This window comes from Pristis pectinata, chromosome 2, assembly GCF_009764475.1.
Source record: "Pristis pectinata isolate sPriPec2 chromosome 2, sPriPec2.1.pri, whole genome shotgun sequence".
NCBI lineage: Eukaryota > Metazoa > Chordata > Chondrichthyes > Rhinopristiformes > Pristidae > Pristis > Pristis pectinata.
The window spans coordinates 5,259,130-5,284,246 of NC_067406.1; the positions used below are offsets into that span (position 1 = coordinate 5,259,130).

Here is a 25,117-nt window from a genome sequence, read left to right on the forward strand (position 1 = left end):
ACTAGGCCAAGATTAAGGGATTGGACTGCACCAGCGTAGTGTCAAGGGGGAAAGGTACCACAGCCACTGAACATCTAATTTATTGATGGTCCTTTGGTTTCTTCTATTGTTCTGTACAATTTTATTTATCTGTGGTCTACTTGATGCTAAACATTTAGCTTGTTCTTTCCAGCCTATTGCAGCTGTAACTGCAAACAAAAAAAAAGAAAAGAATGTTAAAGGAAATTAATCTTCAAAGATTCACCAGTCACCTGGTTCACATTATTCACGGTCACAAGAAACAGAAGACACTTGGGCAGGTACAGGATGGGCCAAACACAGACAAATAGGACTAAGTCAGGTAGGCAACTTGGTCAGCATGGACAAGTTGGGCCAAAGGGCCTGTTTCCGTGCTGTACAACTCCGTGACTCGAAAATGGAGCACTATGTGGTTCATAGTGGGACAATAGTAGAGAAACAAAGGACGTCAGATGCTGGAATCTAGATGAAAAAACACTATGATGCTGGAGGACCTCAGCAGGCCAGGCAGCATCCGTGGAGAAAAGCAGGCGGTCAATGTTTCAGGTCAGGACCCTTCTTCAGGACTGAAGATAGGGAAAAGGGAAGCCTGATATATAGGAGGGAAAAGCAGAGGAGTGATAGGTGGACAGAAGAGGGGAGGCGGGGTGGGCACAGGGTGGTGATAGGTAGATGCAGGTAAGAGATAGCGATGGGCAGGTGCAGGGGAGGAGGGGAGAGCAGATCCACTGGGGGATGGGTCAAAGGTTGGAGGCAGGTACCACATGGGGAGGGGAGGGGAGGGGAGGGGAAGAGAGAAATAAAATGGTGAGGAAACGAAAGAGAGATAGGCTGGGAAAGGGAAGAAGAGGCATGATGGTGGGGGGAGGTGTTTGATTTACTTAAAGTGGGAGAATTCAGTGTTCATCCCATTAGGCTGTAAGGTCCCAAGATGGAAAATGAGGTGCTGTTCCTCCAGTTTGCGTTTGGACTTCTGGCAGTGGAGGAGGCCGAGGACTGACATATCAGTGATGGAGTGGGAGGGGGAGTTCTGCTCCCTTGTCTTGTGATCTTGTGAAGTGACTGGCAGCGGGGAGATATAGATCGTGGTTACCGACAGAGCGCAGGTGTTCTGCAAAACGGTCACCTAGTCTGCGTTTGGTCTCGCCAATGCAGTAGATATTAGGGGAGGTGCAGGCAAATCTCTGTCTCACATGAAATCTCCTCACAAGGAGATTCCTTATCCAACATCTTCTACAAACCCACTGACGCCCACAGCTACCTCGATTACAGCTCCTCCCACCCTGTCCCTTGCAAGAACACGATCCCTTTCTCTCAATTTCTCCATCTCCACCGCATCTGGTCCCATGATGAGGCTTTCCCCTCCAGGACATCTGAGATGTCCAACTTCTTTACTAACCGTGGCTTCCCTCCTACTGTGGCTGAGAGAGCTCGCACCTGCACCTCTGCCATTTCCCACACCTCCACTCTCACCCCTACCCCTCCCAGACCGAACAGGGATAGGGTCCCCCTTGTCCTCATATTTCATGCCACCAGCCCACGTATCCAACACATTATTCTCCCCCACTTCCGCCATCTCCAATTGGACCCCACCACCAAGGATATCTTCCCCTCCCCACGCCTTTCTGCCTTTCGGAGGGACCACTCTCTCTGCAACTCCCTGGTTCACTCCTGCCCCCCCACCCATCCCGCTCCCACCCCGGGAACTTTCCACTGCCCCTGCTATAGGTGCAACACCTGCCCCTACACCACCTCCATCACCTCCATCCAGGGACCCAAACAGTCCTTTCAGGTGAGACAGAAATTCACCTGCACCTTCCTTAATATCATCGACTGCATTCGGTGCTCCAAGTGTGGCCTCCTCTACATTGGTGAGACCAAACGCAGACTAGGTGACAGTTTTGTAGAACACCTGCGCTCTGTCCGTAACTGCGATCTGCATCTCCCCGTTGCCAGTCACTTTTACTCCCCCTCCCACACTACCACTGATATGTCAGTCCTCGGCCTCCTCCATTGCCAGGAGAATTCCAAGCGCAAACTGGAGGAACAGCACCTCATTTTCCGTCTTGGAACCTTGCAGCCTGACGGCATGAACACTGAATTCTCCCACTTTAAGTAAACCCCCCCCCCCCCCAATGCCTCTTCTTTTCTTCCCTTCCCCATTTTATTTCTCTCCTCCCCTCCCCCCATGAGCCGCCTGCCTCCATACCTTTGACCCGTCCCCCGGTGGATCTGCTCTCCCCTCTTCCCCCACACCTGCCTATCACTATCTCTTACCTGCGTCTACCTATCACCAACTTCTGCCCACCCCGCCTCCCCTCTTTTGTCCACCTATCACTGCTCTGCTTTTCCCTCCTATATATTGGGCTTCCCCTTTTCCTATCTTCAGTCCTGAAGATGGGTCCTGACCCGAAACGTTGGCCGCCTGCTTTTCTCCACAGATGCTGCCTGGCCTGCTGAGTTCCTCCAGCATCTTGTTGTTTTTTCAGTGGGATAATAGTGTCGTCCATCTCAACAGTTAGCCACTGCTCCCACTGCTCCATTTGTATCGCTGTGTGTGTGTGTGTGTGTGTGTGTGTGTGTGTGTGTGTGTGTGTGTGTGAGTGTGTGTGTGTGTGAGTGTGTGTCTCTCTGTGTGTCTGTCTGTGTCTGTATCTGTGCTTGTGTCTGTGTCTGTGTGTCTGCGCACGTGTGTGTGCATTTATATCTAAATTGTAAAGTTGCAATGCATCTTTTCATAAAGAATACAGTAGGTGCTTGATGGCTGTTGTGGACTCGGCGGGTTGAAGGACCTGTTTCTATGCTGTACCTCTCTATGAATCCATGACTCTAAAGTTATTGTTGTTAACAGGGGGAAGGGAGTACTTAGTTGCCTTTGTATTGTGGATCTGCAGCAGCCAATTTCCACGCAAACAATCTCCACTCTAGTTAGGCCGCATCTGGAGTACTGCATTCAATTCTGGTCGCCCCATTACAGGAAGGGTGTGGAGGCTTTGGAGAGGGTGCAAAAGAGGTTCACCAGGATGCTGCCTGGATTAGAGGGCATGTGCTATAAGCAGAGGTTGGACAAACTTGGGTAGTTTTCTCTGGAGTGGCAGAGGCTGAGAGGAGACCTGATAGAGGTTTATAAGATTATGAGAGGCATAGATAGAGTAGACAGCTGGTTACTTTCTCCAAGGGTCAAAATGTCTAATAGTAGAGGGCATGCATTTAAGGTGAGAGGGAGTAAGTTCAAAGGAGATGCCAAGGTCATTGAGATTTTAAGAAGAACTTGTATTTATGTAACGTTTCATTGGAGCATAATTTCACTGGAGCACAGGAGAATGAGAGGTGTATAAAATCATGAGGGGCATAGACAGGGTGAACGTGCACAGTCTTTCTCCCAGGGTTGGGAATCAAGAACTAGAGGGCACAGGTTTAGGGTGAGAGGGGAGAGATTTAATAGGAACCTGAAGGTGGTCCATATATGGAATGAGCTGCCAAAGGAAGTGGTTGAGGCAGGTACATTAACAACATATAAAAGGTACTTGGACAGGTACACGGATAGGAAAGGTTTAGCGGGATATGGGCCAAATGTGGGTGAAAAAGTTGCCCCTCAGTTTCCTATTAAATCTCTCCCCTCTCACCCTAAACCTATGCCCTCTAGTCCTTGATTCCAAAACCCTCGGAAAAAGTGCGCATTCACTATATCTATGCCCCTCATCATTTTGTACACCTCTTTAAGATCACCCCTCATTCTCCTACGCTTGCATGAATATAGTCCCAACCTGCTCAACCTCTCCCTCGAGTCCTGGCAACATCCTCGTAAATCTCCTCAGCGCTCTTTCCAGTTTAGTGGCATCTTTCTTATAGCCGGGCGAACACAATATTCCAAAGGCGGCCTCACCAACATCTTGTACAATTGCAACATAACATCCCAACTCCTGTACTCAGTGCCCTGACTGATGAAGGTCAGCATGCCAAACGCCTTCACCACCCTGTCTACCTTTCAGGGAACCATGTACTTGTCCTCCTAGGTCCCTTTGTTCTACACCAAAGTGAGATCTCCTGTCTTTGTGATGTTGATTGAGAGATAAAATATTGGCGCAGGATACTGGGAAACCTCCTCTGAATATTGTCTAAGACATCAGTTCGGCTTTAGTTTAACAAACCAAATGAAAGACACCATCTCTGACACTGAAGCACCCTCTCACCACTGAGAAAGTCGGCTAGACTTCTGTGCTCTTCTCTGGAGTAGGACTTGAACCACCAACCTTCTGACTCAGAGGGGGAGATTGACACCAAATGAACCACAGCTTACAAGGATGGCAGATACAAGGGACTGCAGGTGCTGGAATCTGGAGCAACAAGCAATCTGCTGGAGGAACTCAACAGGACTCCTGATGCAGGGTCTCGACCCGAAACAAGAGGGCATGGCTTTAAGATAATGGGTGGGAAGTTGAAGGGAGATATCAGAGGAAGGTTTTTTACCCAGAGAGTGGTTGGAGCATGGAATGCGCTGCCTGGGGCGGTGGTGGAGGCAGGTACCTTGGTCAAATTCAAGGGATTGCTGGGTAAGCATACGGAGGAATTTAAAATAGAGGGATATGTGGGAGGAAGGGGTTAGATAGTCTTAGGCGAGGTTTAAAGGTCGGCACAACAGTTCTATGAAATGTCCACAATTCCTTTAACCCCTCCCACAGATGCTGTTTCCACCCGCTGAGTTCCTCCAGCGGATTGTTTCTTAACAAGACGGCAGGAGAAATAAGGATCAGATGCAATGGGTATACTTCTGCATGACTCGAAGTCTGTGTTGCAAATCTTTAAGATAGTTCAGTTAGTTGTAGTAGGGATTAAGGTTTCACAAGCACATTGCGGCACAGTGGTTCAGCTAGTATTTTCCGCTGTCTCACTGCTTCAGCAACCTGGGTTCAATCCTGACCTCGGGTGCTGTCTGCGTGGAGTTTGCACGCTCTCCCTGTGACCATGTGGACTTCCTCCAGGTGCTCCGGTTTCCTCCCACATCCCAAAGACGAGGTGGTGGGTAAATTGGCTGCTGTGAGTTGCCTCTGGTGTGTAGGTGGGAGGTAGAATCTGGGAGCCATTGATGGGAAGGTGGGGAGAATTGATTAGTGGGGAATGGGATTGATCTACGAGCCATCATAGACTCAATGGGTAGAATGGCCTCCTCTGTTGATATGGAAATTTTACATCAACAAGGAACTACACTTAAACAGCGGGGAAAAGTCTGAGCACCTACCTGTACTCCTGTCGACGTGGCATACGCATGTACGGGTCACATGGATTAGCGACCACACCAGGATAGTGACAGTATTGGCTGTTGACCTTATGAGAAGGGAAACCAGACAATTGGCTTACTTGTGCTGAGAAAAGAAGAACACCAAATAACAAGACTTAAAAGTCATAAGAAATGTTTGGCCCCTCAAGGATTTTCCACCATTTAATTATACAGTATCGTTAGCTCCCAAACTGAGGTGTGTAAACTCTTGGGTGATCAGATACCAAAGATTACAGGAGGTCTGTGAGGCTTTAATAATACTGATGCAATGTAGTTAGGAACTTCAGTAAAGTTAAACCAAATACACTTGGCACGCTGGCTATCCCGGCCAAGCAGATGTGACCAGGATTTTAATTCCTAGGATGGTCCACTGCACTAAAAGCACTAAGGGATATCATCAGGCACTCATGAGGTGGGGAGAATCTATAGAACAGCACAGGAACAGGCCCTTCGGCCCACAATGTCTGTGCTGGCCGTCATGCCAATGTAAACTGCACATCTGCCTGCACATGGTCTGTATCCCTCCATTCCCTACGTATTTATGTGCCTGTCTAAATCCCTCTTAAACCACTATTGTCTCTGCCTCCACCACCACCCCGGCAGCCCGTTCCAGGCACCCTCCGGTCTCTGTGTAAACTTGCCCCGCACATCTCCTTCAAACTTTCCCCTGAGCTTCTACCCCACTATGATAAGACTATTGAACGGTTCCCTTATACAATGAGATGGACTCTGACCTCACGATCTACCTTGTTGTGACCTTGCACCTTATTGCACTGCACTTTCTCTGTAGCTGTGACACTTTACTCTGTACTGTTATTGTTTTTACCTGTACTACATCAATGCACTCTGTACTAACCCAATGTAATTGCACTGCGTAATGAATTGACCTCGGTACAAAGTGACAATAATAAACCGATACCAATAATCTTGTGTTGTTTTCTCTGGAGCGACAGATGTGATAGAAGTTTACAAGATTATGAGAGGCATAGATAGAGCAGACAGCCGGTATCTTCTTCCCAGGGTTGAAATGTCTAATACCAGAGGGCATGCATTTAGGGTAAGGGGGGTAAATTCATAGGCAGGTTTTTTACACAGAGAGTGATGGGTGCCTGAAATGCGCTGCCAGGGGTGGTGGTGGAGGCAGATACGATAGAGGGGTTTAAGAGGCTCTTAGATAGGCACATGGATGTGCAGGGAATGGAGGGGGATGGACATTGTGTAGGCAGAAGGGATTAGATTAGTTGGGCACTTGATTAGTTCAGCACAACATTTTGGGCTGAAGGGCCTGTTCCTGCGCTTACTGTTCTATGTTCTATGTTGTGAATGTACCCACCACAACCATAGAATACACTTACCCTCTTTCTAGCCGATCAACTCTTTTAACTTTCTCAAACACATTAATTTCTAATGCTTGTGACAAATGTGAATTGGATTATTACTTGAAAAAAAGGTTCCACTGTGAAGATAGGCAGGGGATTGTGTTCTGCTCGTGATGGTATAGATTTGAAGGACAGAAAGATTCTATAATTCACTAATACAATCTGGTCAAACACCTGCCCAGTAATATACATCCACTTTAATATTGTGCCGTGTGTCACATGGGGCAACCTTGAATCCAATTCCCTCACCTCTGCAGTTGTACAGGACACTGGTGAGGCCGCACTTGGAGTATTGTGTTCAGTTTTGGTCGCCCTGCTTTAGGAAAGATGTTATTAAACTAGAAAGAGTGAAGAAAAGATTTACAAGGATGTTGCCAGGACTTGAGGGACTGAGTTATAGGGAGAGGTTGGACAGGCTGGGACTTTATTTATTGGAGCGTAGGAGACTGAGGGGTGATCTTACAGAGAGGCATAGATAGGGTGAAAGCACACAGTCTTTTTTCCAGGGTTGGGGAATCAAGAACTAGAGGGCATAGGTTTAAGGTGAGAGGGGAGAGATTTAATAGAAACTTGAGGGGCAACATTTTTACACAAAGGGTGGTATCCATGTGGAACGAGCTGCCAGATGAAGTGGTTGAGGCAGGTACAATAACAACTTTTAAAAGACAGTTGGACAAGTACAACATGGATTGGAACGGTTTAGAAGGTTATGGGCCAAACGCTGGCAAATGGGACTAGCTTGGATGGGGCATCTTGGTCGGCATGGACCAGTTGGGCTGAAGGGCCTGTTTCTGTGCTGCATGACTCTATAACTCTGTCCATGTCACAACCATTGTTGGTACTCTGTTATCCTCCCAGATTGGCACTCCCACAAAGTATTTCACCTTATTGCTAGGCAGGACAAGGCAGGTTACAGCCCAAGTTTGGAGGGTCAAAGTCCATGCCTGTGATGGCTTTTACACTATGAAAACTTGCTCCAACAGACAGCCAGAGATAAGGCTCACCTTTCTGACCTATTTCCAAGAACCTTGGACCACCAGGTAACAGCTCCCAACACCTTCAGAGGTGGGATATGCAGAAGGGTTGGCCGGGATATCTGAGTCAATATTGCATGTAGATCCCATAAACCTAATGGCATCAATGAACCTCACAGCAGGAAATGAGATCATTTAGCCCATCATGGCTGTGCTAACTCAGTGAAAGAGCTTGTTACTCTATCCCCAGTAAGTAATTCTCCCCCACTTTCATTTCCCATTCCTGGAGGTGTGTATTTCTGAATCAGCACTATCCAGTGTCTTCTGACTTAATTGCTGACAAGCGGTTGGCTTTTAGAGTCAAAGAGTCATATAGCATGGAAACAGGCCCTTTGGCCCAACTGGTCCATGCCAACCAAGATACCCATCTAAGCTAGTCCCAATTACCTGCATTTGGCCCATAAACAACTAAACCTTTCCTGTCCATGTACCTGTCCAACTGTCTTTTAAATGCTATTATTGTACCTGCCTCAACCACTTCCTCTGGCAGCTCATTCCATATACGCACCACCCTCTGTGTAAAAAAGTTGCTCCTCAAGTTCCTATTAAATCTTTCCCTCCTCACCCTAACCTATGCCCTCTGGTTCTTGATTTCCCAACCTTGGGAAAAAGACTGTGTGCATTCACCCTATCTATGCCCCTCTATCAGATCACCTCTCAGTCTCCTATGCTCCAAGTAATTAAGTCCCAATCTGTCCAATTAGGGACTCAGTCCTTTGAGTGCTGGCAACAATCTAAATCTTTTCTGCACACTTTCGAGCTTAATGGCATCTTTCCTGTAGCAGGGCGACCAAAACTGAACACAATACTCCAAGTGCAGCCTCATCAGCGTCCTGTACAACCGCACCATGACCTCCCAGCTTCTGTACTCAGTGCCTGACTGATGAAGGCCAGCGTGCCAAACGCCTTCTTCACCACCCTGTCTACCTATGACTCCACTTTCAGGGAACCATGTGTCTGAATTCCAAGGTCCCTCTGTTCTACAACACTGCCCAGGGCCCTGTCGTTCACTGTGAAAGTCCTACCCTAGTTTGACCTTCCAAAATGCTCGCACTTTTCTGAATTAAACTCCATTTGCCATTCCTCAGCCCACTTACCCAGCTGATCAAGATCCCCCTGTAGTTTTTGATAACCTGCACCAGGACACTTCTTTTCCCCCCAAAGATGCTGCTCGATTCACTGAGTTCCTCAGCAGATAGCTTGTTCCTCCAGATTCCATTATCTGCAGTCTCTTGTGTCTCCAGAAATGATCTTTATCTAATGTCACTTCTGGGAAATTGAATTTTCAGTCAAAAGGCATTAAAATGTACAGGCCATATGCTGGAATTTCAAAACCTGAGTCTCTCATGATAACTAACAGGCCTCTAAAGATTTAAGTGTCAACTCTGGTTGCACATGGAACCTGTAGGCTTCAGTTCATCTCACTGAACAAGTTGTCCAGTTAGTCTTTCACCTTTTACGTCTCACTTGATGGTTGTACAGTTTGAACTTATTTTTGGAATGATCTGCCTGGATGGCATGCAAAACAAAACTTTTCACTGTATCTTGGTATAGGTGACAATAATAAACCAATTACCAATTACTTGCAAGAAGACAACAGAATACTAACCTGCTGGGAAGATAGTGCACTGTTCCAGTTTCTTGCTAATGCCTCCCTCAGGAATCCGGGGCATTGAAGATGTTTTCCTCACGTAGTCAACACAGTTTGGGACATTCGGAGCTTAGTGAGGAAGAGGGGAGAATGGGCATTAAAGACATTCATGGTTCCTGTTTACATGGGACCATTAAATTATTGAAACACTTTAAGAAATTTCACAGGACATTTAGAAAACTTATCTGGAGGATTGCATTCATTTCTGATTGCCCCATTATAGGAAAGATGGAGGTGCAAAAGAGGTTCCAATAGAGAGAATGAATATATGCAGAAGTTAGCACTTTCCATTGTATCGTGTGGTGGTGATGTTACTGGAGTTACACTGAGGCACGTGTCAAGTCAAATTGAGTTTATTGTCACGTGCATAAGTACGATGAGGTACAGGTACAATAAAAAACTTGCTTGCAGCAGCATCACAGGCATGTAGGTACAGACAATACACAGAATATAAAGTATACGTAAATTATACAAGACTGTGGAAAGAGAGAGGAACAGAAAGACTGTGCAAAAATAAAAACTTAGTGCAAAAAAAAAGACACAATCAGAGACAAGTCCATGGTAAAAAGACACAGAGACAGGTCCATGGTAGTGCAAGGGGTGGTCCGTAGTGTCCCATTGCTGAGGTAGGGTTAGGGTGGCTCAGGTCGGTTCAAGAACTTGATGGTTGTAGGAAAGTAGCTGTTCCTGAACCTGGTGGTGTAGGACTCCTGACTGATAGTAGCAGCGAGAAGAGGCCATGACCCAGATGGTGGGGATCCTCAATGATAGATGAGGATGCACCTCCTGCAGATGCTGTCAATGGTGGGGAGGGCTTTACCTGTGATGGAGCAGCTCACGGGGTAGAGAGTACTGGCTACCTTATTGAGGGTGGCTACTGCCTAAAGGTCTGTGGACCTGTGATTACCCCTACTTACCCATCAGGATGCGTGCTGATCCTAAAGGTTTATATTTACCTGTGAATGTGCAAGGATTTGGTGCAATCTCATCTGGTGGAAATTTCTCATTCTGTGAAAGCAAAGAATAATAGATTGACCTGTGGCCCAACGAGAGTCAGAACGTTAGAGTAAAAGTCATTCTGCCAATTTTATTCTTTAAGTGTTTTCTTAGAAATCCAATCTGCAATGACAGACAGATCACACATATCCCTGTGTAACAAAAACTACACAATGGAAATTAATAGCAAGCATTCCTGAGCAACTTAGATTTAATATTTCACTTTGGTACACCACAGTCAAAGTTGGCAATACCATCCCCTTTACATTGGGAGTTTGGGTGACCACTTGTGCAATGTCTCCATTAGGTCTACAAAGGTGACCATGTTCATGTGCTACTCTCCTCTGACCTTCCCCTGTCCTCAACCTCTTGCATTGTTCCACTTTACATGGAGCCATCAAATTATTGGAACATAGAACATTACAGCACAGTACAGGCCCTTCGGCCCACAATGTTGTCCCAACATTTTATCCTGCTCTAAGATCTATCTAACCCTTCCCTCCCACATAGCCCTCCATTGCTTTATCACTCTTGTGGCTATCCAAGAGTCTCTTAAATGCCCCGAATGTATCTGCCCCCACAACCTCTGCCAGCAGTGCGTTCCACGCACCCACCACTCTGTGTAAAAAACTTACTTCTGACATCCCCCTTATACCTTCCTCCAATCACCTTAAAATTGTGCCCCCTCGTGTTAGCCATTATCACCCCGGGAAAAAGTCTCTGACTGTCCACTCGATATATGCCTCTTATCATCTTGTGCACCTCTATCAAGTCACCTCTCATCCTCCTTCTCTCCAAAGAGAAAAGCCCTAGCTCGCTCATCCTTTCCTCATAAGACATGCTCTCCAGTCCAGGCAGCATCCTGGTAAATCTCCTCTGCACCCTCTCCAACGCCTCCACATCCTTCCTATAATGAGGCGACCAGAACTGAACACAATACTCCAAGTGTGGTCTAACCAGAGTTCTATAGAGCTGCAACATCACCTCGCGGCTCTTGAACTCAATCCCCCGACTAATGAAGGCCAACACTCCATACAATTTGTTCAATTTTTCTTAATAGTTATTATCATCCATTTCTGGTCTTCTCCTTGTCCCTGCTCCATGGTGACCCCAATGGTTCAAGTCACACCGTCAAAGCCCAGAAAATATGTTTGAATTCCTTCCCTTCTGACCCACCTGTGCGATCGGAGATGGCCCGTAGAAACTATCTAAGCACTTCTTGTACCTGTAGCAGGCAAGGGCATCCTCTGCGGCCTGGAAAAAACAAAGCACAGGTTCCTTTTACGCTCTCTTGGCAGAAAGGCATGCTCGGCAGATGAAAGAAATACGCCTGGAAACATAATGCCACTGAGCCTGTTTATCTCCAGGGCAGAACAGGCAGGACATAGAACCATAGAACACTACAGCACAGAAAATAGACCATTCGGCCCTTCTAGTCTGTGCAGAAACTTTATTCCGCTGGTCCCATTGATCTGCACCCAGTCCATAACCCTCCAGACCTCTCCTGTCCATGTATCTATCCAATTTATTCTTAAAACTTAAGAGTGAGCCCACATTTACCATGTCAGATGGCAGCCCGTTCCACACTCCCGCCACCCTCTGAGTGAAGAAGTTCCCCCTAATGTTCCCCCTAAACCTTTCCCCTTTCACCCTAAAGCCACGTCCTCTCGTACTTATCTCTCCTAATCTAGGTGGAAAGAGCCTACTCGCATTAACTCTGTCTATACCCCTCATCATTTTGTAAACCTCTATCAAATCTACCCTCATTCTTCTACGCAAGGAATAAAGTCCTAACCTGTTCAATCTTTCCCTGTAACTCAACTCCTGAGGACACGGCAACATGCTTGTAAATCTCCTCTGCACTCTTTCAATCTTACTGATATCCTTCCTATAGTTAGGTGACCAGAACTGCACACAATACATCCTCACGTATTTACTCTTTCTTTATGAGTCACAAAGTAATACAGCGTGGAAACAGGCCATTTGGCCCAACTTGTCCATGCCGACCAAGATGCTCATCTAAACTAGTCCCATTTGACTCATATCCTTCCAAACCTGTCCTATCCGTGTATCTGTGTACCCGTCCAAGTGTCATTCAGGTTCCCCTCTGTGCTGTTCACCTCAACAATTCCCCTCTGGTGGGGAGTTCCATATTCTCACCTCTCATTGGGTGAAAAAATTAAGATATCTTTATTAGTCACATGTACATCGAAACACACAGTCTTTTGCGTAGAGTGTTCTGGGGGCAGCCTGCAAGTGTCACCACGCTTCCGACGCCAACATAGTATGCCCACAACTTCCGAACCCGTACTTCTTTGGAATGTGGGAGGAAACCGGAGCACCCGGAGGAAACCCACGCAGACATGGGGAGAACGTAAAAACTCCTTACCGACAGCGGCGGGAATTGAGCCCGGGTCGCTGGCGCTGCAATAGCGTTACACTAACCACTACACTACCGTACCTCCTTGTGACTACCTTATATTTCTGACCTCTGGTCAGGAGGTACCATGAGAGGGAACATTTTCCCCACATCTATCCATTTCAACCCCATCTGATAGCTTTGAAGACCTCTGTCAGGGTCAACTGTGACACTTATCTTCCCTGAAGAATAAAGCATGTCCCAGCTTATTGGAACTGGAATTGGTTTATTATCGTCTCATGCCTCATCACCAAAGGATTCGAATTCACCGCTTCCTTAATTGCTTGACCAGAACTATTATACCAAGCCTTATCACTGACAAAGTATCATAAAGAAATGCTCTGATAGAAAGAAAAGAATTTGACTCAAATAGCGAGGAATTTAATTCTGAAGAGTTTTGTGAGGGCATGTGTGAAATTGGTAAATTGGTTTATTATTGTCACATGTACCGAGGTACAGTGAAAAGCTTTGTTTTGCATGCCATCCATGCAGATCATTTCATCACGTCAGTACATTGAGGTAGTACAAGGTAAAACAATAACAGAATGCAGAGTAAAGTGTCACAGTTACAGAGAAAGTGCAGTGCAGGCAGACAATAAGGCGCGAGGTCATAACGAGGTAGATTGTGAGGTCAAGAGTCCATCTTTTTGTACTAGGGAATCACACTGCAGAAGGGGCATTGCCTTTGGATTTCTGTGCTGGGTGGATCAGAGGGGCAGCTAGTCCAGCGAACCAGGTTCATTCCTGATCTTTGGTGCTATCTGTGTGGAGTTTGCACGTTCTCGCTGTGACCACCAGGGATTACTCCTGGTGCTTTGGTTTCCCGCCACATCCCAAAGATGGGCAGGTTGGTAGGTTAATTGCCCTTGGTGTGTAGGTGAGTGGCAGGATCTGGGGGGAGATGATGAGAATGTGGAAAAATAAAATTGGGATTATGGTAGAATTAGTGCAAATGGGTGTTTGATGTGCAGCATGAATTCAATGAGCTGAAGAACTTGTTTCCCTGTTGAATCTCTCTTTGACTCCATGATACTACAGGGGGCGGTGCTGAGGTAGTGTTACACTGCAGAAGGGCTGGTGATGAGGGAGGGGCAGTGCACCATACCACCAACTCTAACCAAGGCAATGCTACCACAGAAGAAATGTTAATGCATCAGGAGCGATTGGATAGGCTGGGTTTGTTCTCTCTGGAACACAGGAGGCTGAGGGGTGATCTCCTCAAGTCAAAGTCAAAGTCAAAGAGTCGAGTTTATTGCCACATGCACAAGTCCATGTGTGCACAGGTGAAAAACTTACTTGCAGCAGCATCACAGGCACATGGCATCAGATAAGCAGCATTCACAAGAAAGACATCCATTAAACATAAATTATACACAATTTTTACAAGAAAGAACACAATTAGAACAAAAAAAACAAAATCCATTTTAGTGCAAAGTGATCAAAGTGGTCATAGTGGTCATGTTGTAGTGATTAGGGTTGTGCCGGTTGGTTCAAGAACCAAATGGTTGAAGGGAAGTAGCTGTTCTTGAACCTGGTGGGGTGGGAATTCAGGCTTCTGTACCTCCTGCGAGAAGATGGCACGGCCCGGATGGTGGGGACCTTTGATGATGGATGTTGCCTTCCTGAGGCAAAAACATGAGGGGCAAATATAGGAGAGATTGTGTTTTTCCCAGGGCAGGAGAGTGTAGAACTAAAGGGCATACGTTTTAGTTGAGAAGGAAAACATTTAAAGAGGACCTGAGGGGTAAGTTCCTCACACAGAAGGTGGTGGGTATATGGAACGAGCTGCCAGAGGAAGTTTTTGAGGCGGGTACAATTAGAATGTTTAATAGGCATTTGGACAGTTACTTGGATAGGAGAGGCAGAGAGGGATACAGACCTAATGCAGACAAATGGGATTAGCGTTTATGGGCATTATGGTCCACATGGACGAGGGGGGTTGAAAGTATTTCAGTGCTGTACAATTCCATGTGGATGGAACACACCCTGGCTCTTTCATTACCCTGTTTGTGTCGTAGGTGCAGCTGGTCTGTGGACATATCTGGTAACCACATGGGTCACAGCAGTGATAGTTGAAGTGGTCCATGCAAGCCGTGTACGCATTCATGTGAGGCCTGCAGTAGTCAACGCAGGGCTTGACGGGAGGCAAGCATCCTCGATAGTGATCCATGTAGGTGGTTGGAATGCACGGGTCTATCTTCGGGACCTTTTGGCAAAGAGAAACAGACTGTCAAACCTCTTGATAAGAGTCCCACCGGGGACAAAAGGGGGAGCTCAGTTCACCCTAACAGCCCTATGCAGTCTTATATTTCCTCCCTGGATGTTCCCAACACTCACAAGGCAGTGCTCAATGCCCATCACTAACTCTGCCCTTGGTATTGGTATTGGTATTGGTTTATTATTGTCACTTGTACTGCGGTACAGTGAAAAACTTGTCTTGCATACCAATTGTACAGGTCAATTCATTACACAGTGCAGTTACATTGAGTTAGTACAGAGTGCATTGAGGTAGTACAGGTAAAAACAATCACAGTACAGAGTAAAGTGTCACAGCTACAGAGAAAGTGCAGTGCAATAAGGTGCGAGGTCACAACAAGGAAGATCATGAGGTCATAGTCCATCTCATTGTATAAGGGAACCGTTCAATAGTCTTATCACAGTGGGGTAGAAGCTGTCCTTAATTCTGGTGGTACGTGCCCTCAGGCACCTGTATCTTCCACCTGATGGGAGAGGAGATAAGAGAGAATGACCCGGGGCAGTCTTGTGTCAATCCACCATCATGTGGACATGCTGCTCCAGGCAGTGGTGTCAGTTTTCCCCAATTCCCCCCCCCCCCACCTCCCCTTCTCCTGCCCTCCCCCAACTTGCCCTCCCTTCCCCCTCCACCACCCCTCACCACCAGCTTCTGCCACCCTGCCCCACCCCCTGCCCTTGCCCCAATTTCCACTGCTTTCACCACCCTCAACTTCCCCTCAATTCCCCTACTCCCTCCCAAAACTTTCCTCTTCCCCACAGAGGGGACGTTTAGCTTTTTACAAGAATCCAACAGGTTTTGTCATCTTCAAACCTCCCACCTCCCCACCAAACCCCCACCAACAAAACATTATTGAATTCAATTTCATACCTCATCACTAAAGGATTTGAATTCACTGTTTCCTTAATTGCTTGACTAGAGCTATTATACCAAACCTTATCACTGACAAAGTACCAGAAAGAAATGCTCTAATAGTAAGAAAAGAATTTGACTCAAATAGTGAGGAATTTAATTCTGCAAGGTTTTGAGAGGGTATGTGTGAAATTGGTAAATTAGTTTATTATTGTCACATGTACCGAGGTACAGTGAAAAACTTTGTTTTGCATGCCATCCATACAGATCATTTCATCACATCAGTACATTAGAGAAACAATATCAGAATGCAGAATAAAGTGTTCAGTTGCAGAGAAAGTGCTGTGCAGGCAGACAATAAGGTGCAAGGTCATAACGAGGTAGATTGTGAGGTCAAGGTCATCTTATTGTACTAGGGGAGTATTAAATAGTCTTCTCACAGTGGGGTGAAGCTGTCCTTGAGCCTGGTGGTACGTGCTTTCAGGCTTTTGAATCTTCTGCACGATTGAAGAGGGAAGAAGAAAGAATGTCCAGGGTGGGTGGGATCTTTGATTATGTTGGCTGCTTTACCTAAGTTACCAAGCTAACGAAGAGCTGGACAAGTAGTTATGGAATCTAACAGAAAATGCTCAGCAAGTCAGGCAGCATCTGTGAAGAGAGAACAGCTGATATTTCAGGTTAAAGCAAAAACAGAACACTGGAAGAACTCAGGAGTGATTCAGGGTCTTGACCCAAAACATTGTCTCACACCTTTTGCTTCCACAGATACTACTTGACCAACCGAGTACTGCATTCTGTTTTTGTTCCGGATCCCAGCATCCGTAGATTGTCTTGTCTTCATAACATCTTAGTGTGATGATTTTTTAATCAGAACTGGCATCATTTGCAATATTAATCAAGGTGCTAGACTTGTAACTCAGATGGCTTGAGTTCAAATCCTAGCATGATGAACTGTGAAACTGAATTTAATTAAACCGCTATTTTTGAAGTATGTAGAGTAAAATGATCAAAGTCAAAGTTTACTGTCATCTGGACGTCCATGTGTGCACAGGTGCAATGAAAAACTTACTTGCAGCAGCATCACAGGCACAGAGCATCAGATAAGCAGAATTCACAAGAAAAACATGATGTTGTTAAACTGTAGTGATTAGGATTTTGCCGGTAGGTACAAGAACCGAATGGTTGAAGGGAAGTAGGAGGAATATAAGGGCTGATATTAGTATCACTGTTCTTTATATTATGTTAAAATGATAGTTAATGCACTTATTATTGTCCAGAGGGCAGGCACAGTAGTGTAGCGGTTAGCGCAATGCTTTACAGCGCCAGCGACCCGGGTTCAATTCCGGCCAACATCTGTAAGGAGTTTGTATGTTCTCCCCGTGTCTGCGTGGGTTTCCTCCGGGTGCTCCAGTTTCCTCCCACATTCCAAAGACGTACGGGTTAGGAAGCTGTGGGTATTCTATGTTGGCGCCGGAAGCGTGGTGACATTTGCGGGCTGCCCCCAGAACACTCTACGCAAAAGATGCATTTCACTGTTTCGATGTACATGTGACTAATAAAGATGTCTTATCTTATCGGCAAATTTGCACCTTATTGTCTGCCTGCACTGCACTTTCTCTGTAACTGTAACACCTTATTCTGCATTCTGTTAGTGTTTTCCCTTGTACTACCTCAATGCACTGTTCTAATGAAACGATCTGTGTGGATGGCATGCAAAACAAAGTTTTTCACTGTACCTCAGTACATGTGACAATAATAAACCAATTTACCTTTTTATCCACCATCTCTTTGAATACCCCCAATGATCCAGCTGACACAGCCTCCCGAGTAAAGAATTCTAGAGGGTCACCACTCCACAGGGAGAAGTTCCCATGCCCCTCAGTGCACTAGAGGCTGGGACAAAAACAAAAAACTGCAGATGCTGGAAATCTGAAATGAAAACCAAAAATGCCAGAAACACTCAGTAGGTCAGGCAGCATCTGTGGAGAATGTTGATGATCCATCACCAGCCCTTCATGAAGCTGGGATAAGTGTACACAATTCTTTGAAGGAAACAGTACCGGGAAGGGTGTTAAAACATACACATGGGATCTGGAAGCATTAAGCAGAAGACCAAAGATATGCCAAAAATTGATTAGGCAGCTGGATAATGCATTCAATTTTCAATACTGCACAGAGTCATAGAGTCAAACAGCACGGAAACAGGCCCTTTGGCCCAACTGGTCCATGCCGACCAAGATTCCCATCTAAGCTAGTCCAATTTGCCTGCATTTGGTCCATATCTCTCTAAACCTTTCCTATCCAGGTACCTGTCCAAGTACCTTTTTAGTGTTGTTAATGTACCTTCCCCAACCACTTCCTCTGGCAGCTCATTCCAAATACTGACCACCCTCTGGGTGAAAGGTACTGGGAATGAGGGAACTTAATTATATGGAGAATTTTGAGAAGCTGGGGTTTGTTCTTAGAGCACAGATGGGTAAGTGCGGATGGAACTATTCAAAAATGTGAACGCCTTTGATGAAGTAAATAAGGAGAAAATATTCAGGGATGGAAGGATTGATAGAAGGAAATTCAGGGATAGGGGATATTTCCAGGACTCGAGGGACTTAGTTATAGGGAGAGGTTGAACAAGTTGGGACTTTATTCCTTGGAGCGTAGGAGACTGAGGGGTAATAATGAGGCACAGGTAGACAGTGCAGTGAAGAAGGCTTTTGGCACACTGGCCTTCATAAGTCAGGGCATTGAGTATAAAAGTTGGGAGGTCACGATGCGGTTGTACAGGATACTGGTGAGGCCGCACTTGGAGTATTGTGTTCAGTTTTGGTCGCCCTGCTTTAGGAAAGATGTCATTAAACCGGAAAGAGTGCAGAAAAGATTTACAAGGATGTTGCCAGGACTTGAGGGACAGAGTTATAGGGAGAGATTGGACAGGGGAGGACTTTATTCCTTAAGAGTGTAGGAGATTGGGAGGTGATCTTATAGAGGTACATAAAATCATGAAGGGCATAGACAGGGTGAATGTGTTCAATCTTTTTCCTAGAGTTAGGGTATCAAGAACCAGAGGGCATAGGTTTAAGGTTAGAGGGGAGAGATTTAAGAGGAACATGAGGGGCAACTTTTTTACACAAAGAGTGGTGTGTGTGTGGAACGAGCTGCCAGAGGGAGTGGTTGAGGTAGGTACAATAACAACCTTTAAAAGACAGTTGGACAGGTAAATGGATTGGAAAAGGTTTAGAAGGTTTTGGGTCAATCGCTGGCAAATGGGACTAGCTTGGATGGGGCATCTTGGTCAGCATGGACCAGTTGGGCCGAAGGGCCTGCTTCCATGCTGTATCTATGACTCAATGACTAGCGGATACAAGTAAGTTGACTGGCAAAAGAACTGCAGGTAGTGTGAGTGATGTGCTAAGTCGCTGTGAATCTGAAATATTGGGGGAAGTAGATCCAATAGAAATTTTCAGAGTGGAAACACTCACAGGTGGATGGGGAAAGAATGGGGGAGCAGAACTAATGGGACTCCCTCCAAAGACCTGACACAAACACAGTGAGGTAAGTGGCTTCCATCTATATTGATTTATTCTGTGCTATAATGTGTTGGGAAATCATACTCTTGCTGAAGAGCTGGTACACCACGGCTATGAAACCTGCAGACTTTTCCGTAATGAACCTGCTCTCTTTACCCAGAGAGAAACTGCAGAGAGTTGTAGACACAGCTCAGCACATCACGGAAACCAGCCTCCCTTCCATGGACTCTGTCTACACCTCTCGCTGCCTTGATAAAGCAGCCGGCATAATCAAAGACCCCACCCACCCTGGACATTCTCTCTTCTCTCCTCAAGATACAAAAGCCTGAAAGCACGTACCACCAGGCTCAAGGACAGCTTCTATCCTGCTGTTATAAAATGGAGTCTTGACCTCACAATCTATCTCGTTATGGCCTTGCACCTTATTGTCTGCCTGCACTGCACTTTCTCTGTAACTGTAACACTTTATTCTGCATTCTGTTATTGTTTCCCCTTATACTAAGTCAATGCACTGTGTAATGAATTGATCTGTATGGATGGTATGCAAAGCAAAGTTTTTCACTGTACCTCGGTACATGTGACAGTAATAAACCAATTTACTAACTTACAATCCAGCAATTAACCATGAGGAAGACAGGGCTTGTGTAGTGAGGAGGATAGTGGGATGTTTCTGTAGCAGTCCAGATAATGGGACTCTGTAGGGCCGGGTCTAGGTAGTCGTGGCTGGAAGAGGGTCAAACCTACCCGAACCACTTTGCAGGTTGCAGTGAACTAGAGTGAACCATGCTTGGTTACTGGCATAGCAACCATCCCATAAGCTCCAGAGCGGGAACTCACAATTGTTCATATGAGGTAAAAGTGGAACTGCACACATCTTATGTAGCGCACAAGGTGATAAAGCTCGGCACTGCCACGTGCTTTGCATCACCCCATGTGTTCACAGTGCAGGGGATAGAGATAAGAAAAAATAGATGAGGAAGAGCCGCGAGGTGATGACGCAGCTCTACAAAACTCAGGTCAGACCACACTTGGAGTACTGTGTCCAGCTCTGGTCGCCTCATTATAGGAAGGATGTGGAGGCGTTGGAAAGGGTGTAGAGGAGATTTATCAGGATGCTGCCTGGTTTAGCTAGGGCTTTACTCATAAGAGAGAAGGAGGATGAGAAGAGACATGATAGAGGTATACAAAGTATTAAGAGGAATAGATAGAGTGGACAGCCAGCACCTCTTTCCCAGGGCACCAATGCTCAATACAAGAGGGCATGGCTTTAAAGTAATGGGTGGGAAGTTCAAGGGAGATATCAGAGGAAGGTTTTTTACCCAGAGAGTGGTTGGGGCATGGGATGCGCTGCCTGGGGCGGTGGTGGAGGCAGGTACATTGGTCAAATTCAAGAGATTACTAGATAAGCATATGGAGGAATTTAAAATAGAGGGATATGTGGGAGGAAGGGGTTAGATAGTCTTAGGCGAGGTTTAAAGGTCGGCACAACATTGTGGGCCGAAGGGCCTGTTTTGTGCTGTACTGTTCTACGTTCTATGCTCTAAGGGTCTAAAAGTAATGTAAACTTCAGGTCGGGGACCATTCGTTCTCGGACAAATGACTCCCCTGCTGATGTCAGCTTGTAATAAAGAAAGTTTGTTCTGAAGGTAAACCCCGGCCTCTGCGTGAAGTCTTTCCGTCTGCAGCTTGGTACCTATGTTGCAATTGCTGCCTTCCAGCCCTTATAATGCAAAAGCAATGAGGTTGGAATCCTACTTCCACAGAATCCTAATATTTTTTCAGTGAAGGTGGCCATTTGGCATTCATACGTTCCTTCCACAAGTCCCCATCCTATATTTCTCTGGCTGTTTCTCTGCAAGTTATTTTCCTTCAGGTGTCTACATGATTTCCCTTTGAAAACCCCAAACATCTGCTTCCTCATCATAGTCATAGAGTCATAGAGTGCTACAACAGAGAAACAGGCCCTTCCACCCATCTAGTCCATTAGATAGGCACATGGAAGTAAGAAAAATGGAGGGATATGGGCTGTGCAAGAGGGAAGGGTTAGATTGATCATGGAGCATGGAGGAGACATCGTGGGCCGTTGGGCCCATACTGTGCTGGACTGTCTTATGTTCTATGTTCAATGCGGACCTGATCTGCCTCGTCCCATCTACCTGCACCCGGACCATATCCCTCCAAACCCCTCCCATCTATGTACCTATCCAAACCTCTCTTAAAAGTTAAAATTGAACCCGCATCCAACACTTCCGTTGGCAGCTCGTTCCACACTCGCACCACCCTCTGAGTGAAGAAGTTCCTCCTCAGATTCCCCTTAAATATTTCACCTTTTACCCTAAACCTATGTCCTCTAGTTCTAATCTCACCCAACCTGAGGGGAAAAAGCCTGCATGCATTCACCCTATCTATACCCCTCATAACTTTGTACACATCTATAAGATCTCCCCTCATTCTCCTGCGCTCCAGGGAATAAAGTCCTAACATATTCAACCTTTCCCTGTAACTCAGGTCCTCAAGTCCCAGCAACATCCGTGTAAATTTTCTCTGCACTCTTTCAAGTTTATTGATATCATAATCCCACTGTGTCAGAAAGGGGTTTCTGTTACCTCACCATCCCTTTAACTCTGTGCCCTCCTGGTTCTCAAAGTTGAAGGAAAGATTTATTGGAATGGTAATGGAGGGAATTTGCACACATTTCGATCCAACCACCAGTTTTGGGATCAAACCAGATAATCTGGTTTAGTGATGTAAATTGAGGGATTAACATTGACAGAGGAGAAGTTCCTTTACTTACGTTCTCTAAAGCAGCCATGATTTTATAGACCATATCAAATCTCTTCTCAATCTCCAGGCTGAACAACCCCAGCTTCCACAGTCTAACACAACAAACAATCTGCTGGAGGAACTCAGCGGGTCAAGGAGCATCTGTGGGCAGAGAGGAATTGTCGACGTTTCGGGTTGAAAGCCTGCATCAGGAGTGGAGAGGGGAGATGGCCGGTGTAAAGGGAGTGTTGAGAAAGGAGTCCAGGGTGATTGGTGGACTGAGGAGGGGTGGTAGGTGTGAGGTAGGGGAGGGGAGACAGTGGCAGGTGAATGATAGAGGGGGAGCAGTGAGAGAGGGTCTCACAGAACCATTGGAGAGAGGAGGAAAAGTTGGCATCGCTTGAAAAGACTTTGCAGTGGAGTGGTACAAAGAAGACGCAAGAGACTGTGCCTCCACGGTCTAACCTTCAGGTATAAGGCCATTTGGCCCATCAACAGCATGCATCCTTTGTAGGATCCCACTTCCATGCTCTTTGCCTGGGAACCCCTCAACTCAACTCATTCTAGTAAGTATTTTTTCTTCACCTTCTCTTGGGTCTTCATATCCTTCCTGAAGTGAATGACCAGAACTGGATGCAAGACTCCAACCTGTGTTTCAACAGCAGCCTGCCTGATATTGGTCTCCAGCCTCAACTGATTTTTAGGTAAAGGTTCCCGATTTGCCCTTGACTCACCCTCCCTGTCTCACCAGTCAGATCGCTGTCAGACAGCTGCATTTGCTGTCACTTTTAATGTCTACTTTTAGGAACTAGCTGGCAGACTCCAGATTGCAGATCAGTTTATTGTTACACACCAGGGTGCAATGAAATTCTTTGCTCATCTGAAGCTCAAGGAGTAAACAGTATACGTGATAATAATAAATATAACAGTCAATACAGCAACGAACACAAAACAGCAGAATGGTGCAAAGATTGTCGTGCAAACGGAAGTAGTGCAAAAAGAAATGTTAAAGTAACAATAACAGAATAACTGAGAGAGGGAGAGTTAAGAGTCCGAGAACCACCGGGAAGGGGGTGTGAGAGAGGGGATTGGTTCAGGAGTCTGACAACAGTGGGGAAGAAGCTGTTCTTCAGTCTGGACGTCCAGGCTTTCGAGCTCCTGTATCTTCTCCCAGAAGGTGGAAGAGAGAAAAGGGAATGGCCGGGAGAGGGCAGGCATCCTTCACGATACTGTCAGCCTTCCTGAAGCAACGCACGGTGAAGACAGACTGGATGGAAGGAAGTGAGAAGTGACGAGCCTGTGAGGGACTGGCCATTATTGCTGTCCCTAAAGGCCCTTGAGAAGCTACAGTCCTTCTGTTGAAGGTTCTCCAACAGAGATACCAGGGAGGAAGTTCCAGAATTTAGATCCAGTGACAAAGGACTGGCGATACATTCCAAGTCAGCATGGTGAGCTACTTGGAGGGGAACCTTTGTTGCAGCTGTATAGGACCCTGGTCAGACCCCACTTGGAGTACTGTGCTCAGTTCTGGTCGCCTTACTACAGGAAGGATGCGGAAGCCGTAGAGAGGGTGCAGAGGAGATTTACAAGGATGCTGCCTGGATTGGGGAGCATGCCTTATGAAAGCAGGTTGAGGGAACTCGGCCTTTTCACCTTGGAGCGATGGAGGATGAGGGGGGACCTGATAGAGGTGTATAAAGTGATGAGAGGCATTGATCGTGTGGATAGTCAGAGGCTTTTTCCCAGGGCTGAAATGGTTGCCACAAGAGGACACAGGTTTAAGGTGCTGGGGAGTAGGTACAGAGGAGATGTTAGGGGTAAGTTTTTTACTCAGAGAGTGGTGAGTGTGTGGAATGGGCTGCCGGCAACGGTGGTGGAGGCAGATACGATAGGGTCTTTTAAGAGGCTTTTGGATAGGTACATGGAGCTGAGAAAGATAAAGGGCTATGAGTAAGCCTAGTAATTTCTAAGGTAGGGACATGTTCGGCACAGCTTTGTGGGCCGAAGGGCCTGAATTGCGCTGTAGGTTTTCTATGTTTCTATGAACCTAACACAACTTGCATATACCGCTTCAGTATCATAATATATAACAACACCCACTCCTTTCATGATGCATGCTGTGTCTCTGTGACCTCGTTAGGGTCATCCACCATGCTAATGTAGTAGTTCAACTGGAAAATGACCAATATATTTCACGTTGATTCATTCTCTATAAGATTAGCCTGTGGCACTGAAACAAAACATGAGAATTAATCAAGCAGCAAATTTCAGGAGCGGTGTCTTCATATATTGGAGGTACAATGTCAGATGAGGGAGTGAACAGGAGCACTGTTCAGTTCCTGTAGACACTTCTGGTCCTTAAACAAGTGGCAGCCTTGTGTTGAAATGTAGTGCAGAGGTCCCTCGCTCCTATATCTGTCCTAACCTCCAACCAACCCAAAGAGAGTAAAGATAGGTCTGTGACTTATCTGTGACCACAGAATGTCCCAATGAACTACTTTTGAAGTATAGCCACTGTTGTAATGGGGGGAATTTGCACACATTTAGATCCAACAACCAGTTTTGGGATCAGACCAGATAATCTGGTTTAGTGATGTTAATTGGTGGATTAACATTGGCAGAGGAGAAGTTCACTGTTCTTCCTTAAAACAGTGGTGCGAGATCTTTCATGTCCATCTGACAGTGTAGGCAGGAGCTGGACTTAACATCTCATTCAGAGGATCACTCATCTTCCAGTACAAGGCTATGATGGAACCCACTTTAGGTTTGCCATTTCTGAGTCCCACACAAACTCTACTGTGATCAGAAGAAGTTTCAGTCAGTGGTGTGGACTCAGCTTCACCTTGTGTGAATTGCACACCAAACTCAGTTTTCCGAGGACTGTTAACAGCTCAAGAAAGGTAATATTGACCTGAACACTCTGGTTTGGCTTTAAGTCCATACTTGATT

General features: G+C 46.1%; 1 protein-coding gene across 1 annotated transcript in view; it reads right to left on the minus strand.

Annotated features, from left to right (window-relative positions):
- Nucleotides 1–173: 173 nt before the first annotated feature.
- Nucleotides 174–25,117, minus strand: part of LOC127580023 (uncharacterized) — a 399,650-nt gene continuing 374,706 nt past the window's right edge. Inside the window, 3 exon segments of the mRNA XM_052033163.1 lie at nt 174–188; nt 11,533–11,610; nt 14,778–14,981. Coding sequence (XP_051889123.1) covers nt 174–188; nt 11,533–11,610; nt 14,778–14,981 — 297 coding nt within the window.